The 10,000-nt window shown below is 34.1% G+C and overlaps 1 protein-coding gene across 2 annotated transcripts in view; it reads right to left on the bottom strand.

Annotated features, from left to right (window-relative positions):
- LOC117107081 overlaps positions 1–7,855 on the bottom strand; it is a 12,018-nt gene extending 4,163 nt beyond the window's left edge. The window contains exons 1-3 of one of the 2 annotated variants that reach the window (XM_033248615.1): positions 7,772–7,855; positions 1,014–1,098; positions 196–558 (exon numbers count right to left, since the gene is read on the bottom strand). In XM_033248615.1, the coding sequence (XP_033104506.1) occupies positions 196–558; positions 1,014–1,098; positions 7,772–7,785 (462 nt within the window). In that variant the 5' untranslated portion in view covers positions 7,786–7,855. Of the gene's footprint in view, positions 1–195; positions 559–1,013; positions 1,099–3,591; positions 3,650–7,771 lie in introns of those variants that run through there. The other variant, XM_033248616.1, reaches the window with a different exon arrangement.
- Positions 7,856–10,000: the final 2,145 nt, after the last annotated feature.

The following is a 10,000-nucleotide window of genomic DNA, read 5'->3' as shown; positions in this document are numbered from 1 at the left end:
GTTTATATCTTAAGCTGTAAAGAATGCCATATTTTTTTAGGTATGAATAATTATTGTTAAACAATTTCAAAGCTTATTAAAAAGCTATATTTCATTATTGAAATAAACTACGCAAGCTCTTTACATAAATTCTAATTATGATAAAAAGTATAGAATAGAAATTTCATCCTTATAGGTTTATAAAGATAAACTTACCCCGTCCGGGTTGGGCACACCACTAATTGCCTTTTTTCTTCTAATTGATGTCTTAGGTCTAATTAGTATTTCCGATGCCCTCCTCCGATTTTTCTTATCAACTTCCATGTTGAAGTTGTACCCAAGTTTGTTTAATTCTTCCACTATGGTATCATACCAGTGCTCCGCTGTACTTTTATTGTTTAGGGTCAAATGATTTACGTTGAACCCGGTTTTAATACACAACGTATGATTGCTCGACGTCGAAATAGAAATCTCATCGCAATCACATAGATCTATTTTAAACGCTTCCTTTCCATCTTTAGTGTAATTGAACGAAATCGTTCCGTTGCTTAAAAGTGTTGCAGTGACATCATCTCTGTGCTAAAAAAAAAATGTACAGAAGTGAACAAACCAACAAATTAGAGATGTACATATACATACATACACACACACACGTATAAGTTTATGTGCTCAAATCTAAATTCAAATTTATTCAGTAAAACTTTAAGAAGATTAAGCGTACATATAAAAAATGCATACATTTTGAATGTTAGAGAAGAGAATCTGCGAATGTAAAAAAAGTTGCCCCAACCAGAAAAACCTAGGACATTCTGCTTTCTGTGAAGACACCTTAACCAACTGGGCTTTGTTGGAATTCAAATCCGATTAAAACAACTTAACTTCATTCCACTCTTGCGCATACGTAGTGGGCAGCACTAGTCATTGACGCATGGAAAATAACAGAGATTAATAATGATACGCCATCTTCTTATAAGCATTAGACGACAAGACAGGATCTCCTAAAGATATATCTTATGTTATATACGAATACTTACTTGCTTTTTATCCCACCGTCTAATAAGTTCGTTTTTTAGAAGTGCATTGTTTGTAAGTACAACGTTAACAGATTTACTCTCCATACTGCAAATGGAAATAACAATAGTAAACATAATAATTTAAAAAAAATATTTGCTATAAGTCGTTTGTCACTTAGCGAATTTATTCGGGCGAATCAAAAGCGTCGGTATATCAGCAGGCGCATTTACATTTCTCTCGGTGTTTTTCGCTTTAACGAAATCAGTAGTTCGAGCTCTTTTTACTTTTTGCGAAGCGAAAAAAAAATGCACAACCAATCAAAGCTCAGGAAGTGAACCAACGTTTTCAATTCGCGCGAATAAATTAGCCTAGTGTAAATCCGACTTATAAAGCTTGTTTTCTACTAGACGTATTTATTCGCGAGAATCGAGGCGTCGGTTCAGTTCCACTTTTTTCGCTTCGCAAAAAGTAGAAACAGTTCGAACTAATGATTTCGCTGAAGCGGAAACTCCGATGGAAATGTGAATGTGCATGCGCATGAACGACGCTTTCGACTCTCGCGAATAAATTCGCAAGTGAAAACAGGCTTAAGTACTAATGACGCGCGTTAAAGAATTCGCTGCTTTGAATTTTGAGTAAAAAATATGTGAAGTATAATTTTGCATTTTAAAAGATAAATTGTTTCTCAATTGTTTTTGCAATTAGAATAAAACAAAAAACAAACAGTAGCGAAGCCTTTAATTGAGAATGTTCGTGTAGTGGGCGGGTGAGCTTTTATAACTTTCGTTATTTTTTAAAAATATAGTTTTAATAATAAATTTTTTTATTGGGTTTTCAAATCCAATCAATTTGGAAGCCTTCATCGATGACCTCAGTCTGTCTTTGCCTGCCAGTGAGTGGATGCTGGCGTATCGTATAGTATGATCAATGCCTCACTGAAATCAATTTTAGATAAACATGCTCCAATCGCTAAGGTAACTCTAAAATCTAACAAACCATCCCAACTTTGGATTAATAATGATAATTTGGTGGCCCGCAGTGAGCGCCTGGATGAAAAACGATTCAGGAAGTCATGTCTTATTGTCCATCGCGATATTTATGCCTGTGAAGTTATTCGAGTCAACAAGCTTGTTATTTCTGCCAAGAGGGGTTATTTTTCATGGCAGAATAGCCTTGGCTGAAGCATCTTTTTTGTGTGTAAGTTTCACTAATAAGTTCATGGGATTATTCTGCTGCTGCTATTAATCCTCATTCCAATTGCATTTAAGAAAAAACAAATATTGAACTTTTAAGTTACTTGCTGTTGGATTCGAAGGAATAAGAAAAATAGATAATAATAATATATATAGGCCTATATATATTTAAGGTAAACTTGTTTACGCTATGGGAGAGGAATCTGTGATTGTGAAAAACAGTCAAAACAGTTGCAAAGGAAAATATATTATAATTATGTCAAATAATACTCATTACAGAAAGTGTCTAGCTGTATTCTGTCTGCAATTGTATCAAGAGGCTTCGAGATCTTTATATCTTTGTTCCTTTGTTCGAGCACGGTTTCTACCTATAATTATTATTTTAATACAATTTTAACCTGTTTACCTAACACTAACGCTCGAAGTGGTATCTGCTGGTATACGCTCTAACTCCCCGTAAGTGTACCAATGCGAGTCGTTTCAAGTTAAACTGCGCATCATTTTCGGGATTTATGGGCATCTAAAATAACCAGACTATAAGGTCATGATATCCTGGCGGCGCCAACAGGGATTATGAAAGCTCCCCGTCAATTCGAATAAACTTATCTTGATTGCCAATCTGTAATAATGTGATCTAAAAACACAATTTTTGTCTTCCTCGACCACGAAGTCTCTCCGCAAGGAAGATATGTATGATCTTTCACAAAAGTACCTTATAAACATCAACTATCGAAATACGCAGTACTGTACAATAATTATACAGTGCTACCAAGTGTAATCACTCCAGCAGTATAGCTAATACGACTAAAATAAAGAGTACCTTTGAATTTTATTTGATAGACCAATTGTGTCTGTGACAGAAGAATTGGACTATTTTCCTTCAATCCAAAACGCATCAAGTACAAATATAAGCCTATTATTTACATTTCTTTCACGAGAATACATTTATACCTGTATCCGTTTCATGGCACTCTTCACGGGGAAGTCGATTTATAAGTGAAATTACTGAACCAGATAAGCAAATACAAAACAGCTATATTGCGAGCGTCACTCTTCAAGTGGACATGTATTATGCAGATACTCAACACAAGGTACAGATAATCCACACCTTTTAATGTTCCTCAAGCTCCGCTACCGTACACACACCGAGGCTGCGACGCTGACCCAGGAGTTATGAAGTAAACGTTAATATTATATAAAATTGGCAAACGTTGTAGATGTTGTGAAATAGGATATGAAGTTACCACAACGTTGCAAATAAGATAGGAACCTAATAATTAGGTACGTATGGTTCTATAAAAATATTTTTAACACGAAACCGTAATGTAATCATAACGTTATTATAATGTCTAGACATTAGCAGGAAAACAAGGAAATAATGAAGATAGTTAATTGAAGAACTAACCTTCCTAAAGACTACACAGAGTAACCCGTAACCAAATACTCTTCACTCTTACCTGCCAACAAGCCTGAATGTTACTAAAGGGTTATGTAGTTTTAAGGTTCTTTATATAATAAAATGTAAATGTCATCCATCGGAAAATACAGTAATGATAATTATAGTACTCGAAAAAATGATAGGGGATTTCCTGTTGATAAAATCATCTATTGGAAAATACGATCGTGAAAATTAGTACTCTGACAAATGACACGTTTTTCCTGTTCATAATTATAGGTACAACTATTGGAACAAACTTTCCGAGTAATCATAATCATTAACCCATTCTTTATATGGCATGGCTAATTGTTTCGGTTGAAACCGATAACAATAACATCGACTTCAGTATGTCGCATTATTGGAAGTTCATTAAACATATCACAATCATAAATTAGTAATCTTATAGTTCCAACAGAAAATGTAACCGTTCTCTTATTCGCGTGTGTGTATCACCTTCTGAAATAGTTCATGTCAACGCCATAAGTAATGGATAATCCCGGGAATTTAGGGAACACATTATACAACTGACGTAACTGGTTTTTATTTAAATGGTTCAGAACATGCAAATTTCTATTCGCTTTAAACATTTTTTTCCAAAAGTGACCAGAGATGTGACATTTATCCTATGACCTTACTTTGCAAGATTTCCATATTTCCGTGCCTAGTGTTATTAGGGACTTTTTTCTCAAATTATTCAGGTATGTTTCTATTTCACATGGTAATAACAAGATATTTCACACTATAAACAATGGTTTAAAGTCGTTTAAACCCTTTTCCTAAAGTTTGGTCAAACAAGTAATTCTAAAATGGTGCATAATGGTTGTCCAAAGTGTACTACTTCTATACATCTTAATGTAGATTTTTTTTTTTCGGAAAACGCCCTTTTTAACTACCACCAACCAGCGAATACTCATAGAGATCTTGAAGTAGATCTTATTATGTTTCTGTCTACTTTACTGATGAGTAATATAGAATAATACATTCATAGTTTTTGAACTTTAGGATGTAAATGTTCTGTTTTCATTGTGAAACTACTCAAAACACTTAGGGTATTGAACAAAAACTGAAAAAATAGAGTATTTTACTGAATCAAGCACTACTTTTCTGATATTATATTCTTCTGGTCCATCAACTTCAGAATAGTCATGATTCTACATTTTGTCAGTGACATTAATTCCGTCACTGAGAAATATTGGCAAAGTTTACTGATGGCTAAGAACCCAACGACATACTCAAACTTCATAATGAGCCAACAGCAAGTATTCTGTCTGTTGAATACAAATGAATGTCTGAAAGAACTGTAACAACTTGCAAAAGAAATATCGATTGGAGAAAACCAAAAATAACAGCCTAAACAGAGTTCGACAGACTGCTAAGTGCAGAGAGCATCTAAAATATATACGACTGAAATTTAGCTAATTGGCCCCTATTATTTTTCTTATATTAAATGATATTTGTACGTCCTCCACATTATTTTCGTTCTTTATGCTGACGATGCTACACTCCTGTATTATAATAAAAGTATACACGCTCTTTTTGAAGTTACTAATCGTGAACAAACTAGAGTGTGTGATTATTTTTCGGCCAGTAAACTCACTCTTAATTTTAGGAAATGTTCACTTCTGTTTAGAAACCCCAACAAAAATTTTCTTTGGAATTTAGACGGATTAAGATTAATGATCATATTATCCCACTCGTCGAAAATACAAAATTCCTTGGCATTACCATTGATTCCGCTCTCAATTGGAAACTACATAACGAAGAAATTAAAAGTAAAATTGATATATTTTTTAGACTTTCTTCTTTTCTCCCTCTCGAAATTCTTCGCACATTATATTGTACACTTATCCTCCCCTAATTTGGTTTGGTGCAACACCTAAAAACCAAACACAGCTTAATCATTTACCAAACAGAAGCTGCTTGAATAATATAATACTGACCCCTTTATTTTCCTATTTAAACCTACTAAAATTAAAAGATATCAATAATTATCAACCGTGTATTTTTATATCCATTAGTTCGTAAAACCAACCTCAATTTTTCTAATTCTTTCCGACCAAACTCATCCTTCCACAGTTATAGTACTCGTAATGTAAACGATATGCATATTCTCCTCCAAAAAAAGAAACAAAACAAAAAAAAAAAACATCTTTTTAATATAATGTAAGATTAGTGGACCTAAACTTTGGAATAGCTTACCTGTATATGTAAAAGAACCTTTCTCCAAGAAAAGCTTCTCAGTTAAACTTTAACAAAATTTATATCTACATACTGGATTAAAATTCTATTGTATGATATGTAACTTGTACCCGTGTCAGACGACGTTTCATGTAATTGACTTTGTACCTTTTATTTCATTTTAAAATGCTTTTTATTTACTCATATATTTGTTTATTTATTTTTTTTGGTTATTTTGTCTAGGCATCCATACTACAAGCTTTTGCTTTTTTGGCTATGCCTTCTTCAATTCATTTACCTTACTCTGCATTGTACTGTATTTCAATTTGAAGAAATTGAATGTTGCTTTGAATGAAGGAATGAATCAATGAATTGGTACGATCAGTTGTTTTTCATCAACTTGAAAAGCCGATTAAGATCTTCCATTTGAATTGACTAGCACATTATGTTGCCTTGCATGAAATGTCATACTGTTGAAGGTTCCAGTAAAGTAGATGCCTCTTCTTTTGCTGTCACCCTACCACTCCGTTTAAACTCTTCGTCATCAGTCAGTCCTAGATAAGCAGTACTTTTTTTAGTAACATTGTGGTCTTGCGTGTCTGTGTTTGCCACATTGCAGCCATTTCGTTAATTTTATTTTTTGGATGTATATGTATGGTATTTGTTTATATATATATATATATATATATATATATATAATATATATATATGTATGTATGTATGTATACATGTATGTGTGCATGTGTATATGTATGTATATAATATATGTATAATATATATAATATATATATATATATGTATGTGCGTATATGTGTATGTATAAGTGTATATATGTATGTATATATATGCATGTATATATGTATGTATATATATATGTATATATATGTATGTATATATATGTATATATATATATGTATACATGTATATATATATATATATTATTATTATTGTCTTTATAGTTGTTATTTTACAATTATGCACTGAGACCAAATTCAAAGTCTCCCACGATATTTGGACAGACTATGCTATGGTAATCGGTTCCATTCTCCGACAATTCGAGGAAGGAAATATGACCTGCGGTAATTTGTACGATGGTTGGTTTCTGCATACCGGCAACTGTGAAATTTCCGGGTGGCTCTTTTGGGGGGTGATTTTTAGAATGGGAAGTAGTCAGTATTAATATAGCTCAAATCTCTGTGGAGCTTGTAGAACAATTGTAGGTGTTAATGTTTTATTCTACGTTCTTCTAAACCTCCTTATGACCCATCTAGCTGCTCGTCTTTAAACTTTCTCACGCAATAACATTATGGTGGCTATTCATAAAATCAGTGTACGCGTTATACGGTATGAGAAAATTGTATTTTAAAAACATTATTAAAGTATTCATGTCGGTTGTATTCCTTTAGTGATTTTGCTACAGTTTGATGGTAAAATAATTATAGACCTACCAATAAAATAATATAATATAATTAAAATTGTTGGAGTTTCCTGCCCGGCGTAGTCGCCTCTGGACCCCTTTGAGGGTTGTGGGATGCCAGTGACTGGCCCCACCTACTTCGCTCCATCGGGGGCCTGAAACATGGATCGAGTCAAATAATAATTCGCCTACAACATTCATGCCATTTCAACAATAATTTAATTCGGAAATCTCTGACAGTCTGTGAACGTGATTACGGTACAAATAGTTGTTCTCAATCCCCTGCCATGTACGGCTGGGTTGGTACAGCTCATCAAACTCTATCTAGCCTGCCGGGGTCGGGCTTCTATGCTTTTCCTGGTCCGTTTTGACCGGGTAACATTCGCACGTCTGACACGCCCTATCTCTTCTCACTGATTCCATAGGCTCTTGCCCCTCCCGCCACCTAAGTATAACCAATTCATTTAGGTTTCTACTATCACATATTAACATGTTTAACGTTAAATACGGCGGATTCAAATTACAATAAACGCAAAAATAGAATTAACTTACTATTGGCAATGCATATATCTCAGCCTGTCAATTTCTGTAAGAAAAGGCTATGGTCGTATATAAGTTTCATCGAAATTAGTGTTAGGTTTTGTTTTTGTTTTTGGTTAAGGAAATGAAAGTAACCATTGCCTATAATAGGCAATGGTTACTTTTATTTACTTAACGCAAAAAAAAATAACAAAAACAAAACAAAACAAAAAACCTAACGCTAAATTTCGATTAACCTTATTATACGACCATCCCTTTCTCATATACATAATATGCTAATTAAGTTTAGTGCATACGTGGCAATTCGTGTAAGCAGCATATACGTCGTTACGTTTACATAGAGGGCCTATGTATCATACCTTCACCTGCATCTATACGCTTCGGTGCATGTGTCTGTAACTTTACTTCATGCTTTAACAGTACAGTAATATAAATGAAATACATTTTCAACTGTGACAGGGCCCTGTGGCTTTCTGAGACTTGGGGCCGTTTTTGGGTTCCGGTCGCCAATTCCATTGAGGCATGTCTTCATAGTTAATCATGGTTTTGTCATTGTACTCTAAATGTTTTTAACGACGAAATAAATGACATGATATCAGTGACAGATCGAGCAATTTGAAATCGCATGGTGGGAGCAGAGAAGGACTTTACAAATTGAGAGTCTGTACCACCTCCAGAGGGATAACGACTAGTCATGCCAGAAATTTATGAGTTATGCGTAGACTTACCCCGGTATTCTTAAAACAAACTTTAGTCGTAGTTCGAGCTAAAACTTAAAAATTACGTCATTTCGTATTCTTAAAACGAACTTCGACTAGCACTACGACTAAATGACGCGAACCTCGACTAAAATGATACCTTCGCAGGCCGAATTTTTTAGTTAGCCTAGGGTCAGGCTAAATCGCCGACTTGAAATATTTACCCCACTTAAAACGTGTTTTTGTAACTCACGATAAAGTGAAACGAATAAAAACGATTGTATACGCAGGTTTGATATATCTTCGGTGTGTTAAACAAAAGAGACATCAAGTTTAGCTTCCAAAAGAAGAAATTAACATGTTTATAATAGTTCTCCAAAGAAAGCAAATTTTCAGTGGCTGTTCAAATTCTTTATCGTAATATGTTAACAAATTTTATTATAAAAAATAATTAAGCGAATGATGGTCTAATATGAATTATGAGGAAATACGTTTTTGAAACACGGCAGCTTACTTTTCATCCGCGTTACCGGATCTCTAAAATTAAAGTTAGCTCTTTTCATTGGTCAGTTTGGTAGTCGTGGCTTGCCAGTCGTCCTCAGTTGAACTAAAAATAGGACTTTATTTAGTCGTAGTTAAAACTTCGACTACATTGTTTGTGAATACAAATTGAAGTTGAAGTTTTAACTAACACTAAATTAAGTTCTAGTTCGAAGTTCGACTAAAATTTGTCTTAAGAACACGGGCGTTAGCCACAGTTAATTGACGAGCAAAAATGACATAATCTTTTTCAGCTGATAGCCGAACACATTGGATCGAACAATGAGTCTAATTTGGTGATTTTTTTTTAAATGTAATCTTCCATAATAATTATATTCCTACAACTCTCTAAAATTTCGTCTGCTATTAAAGTTAGCTCTTTTCATTGGTCAGTTTGATAGTCGTGGCTTGCCAGTCGTCCTCAGTTGAACTAAAACTAGGACTTGATTTGGTCGTAGTTAAAACTTCGACTACGTTGTTTGTGAATACAAATTGAAGTTGAAGTTTTAACTAACACTAAGTTAAGTTCTAGTTCGAAGTTCGACTAAAATTTGTCTTAAGAATACGGGCGTTAGCCACAGTTAATTGACGAGCAAAAATGACATAATCTTTTTCAGCTGATAGCCGAACACATTGGAACGAACAATGAGTCTAATTTGGTGATTTTTTTTTTTAATGTAATCTTCCATAATAATTATATTCCTACAACAATTAAACAGCCACGCCCACCCTGTACTCCGCCAATGCTACTGGTACTAGTAGAAGGGCTCCTTCAGAGTAGTATTTTTTAAATATCAACACAAATTTTTCGTTGGTTAATTTTCAAATAGAGGATGTGGAGGCCCAAGGCTCCTGAGGGCTCACAGGCGCTACGCTCCTGACCACCTCAAACACACCATAGTTAGGGCATACACTATATGTCCTACAGTTGATGTGAGATACATTTAATAGTCTTACAGCTGTCTCTTATACACATCTTAGGCAATGGTTACTTTTATTTACT

The sequence above is a fragment of the Anneissia japonica genome, unplaced genomic scaffold (assembly GCF_011630105.1).
Source record: "Anneissia japonica isolate Jap-2015-1 unplaced genomic scaffold, ASM1163010v1 scaffold288048_len465947_cov159, whole genome shotgun sequence".
NCBI lineage: Eukaryota > Metazoa > Echinodermata > Crinoidea > Comatulida > Comatulidae > Anneissia > Anneissia japonica.
Note: the sequence above shows the minus strand (reverse complement) of the source record. Positions and strands in the feature narration are given on the sequence as shown.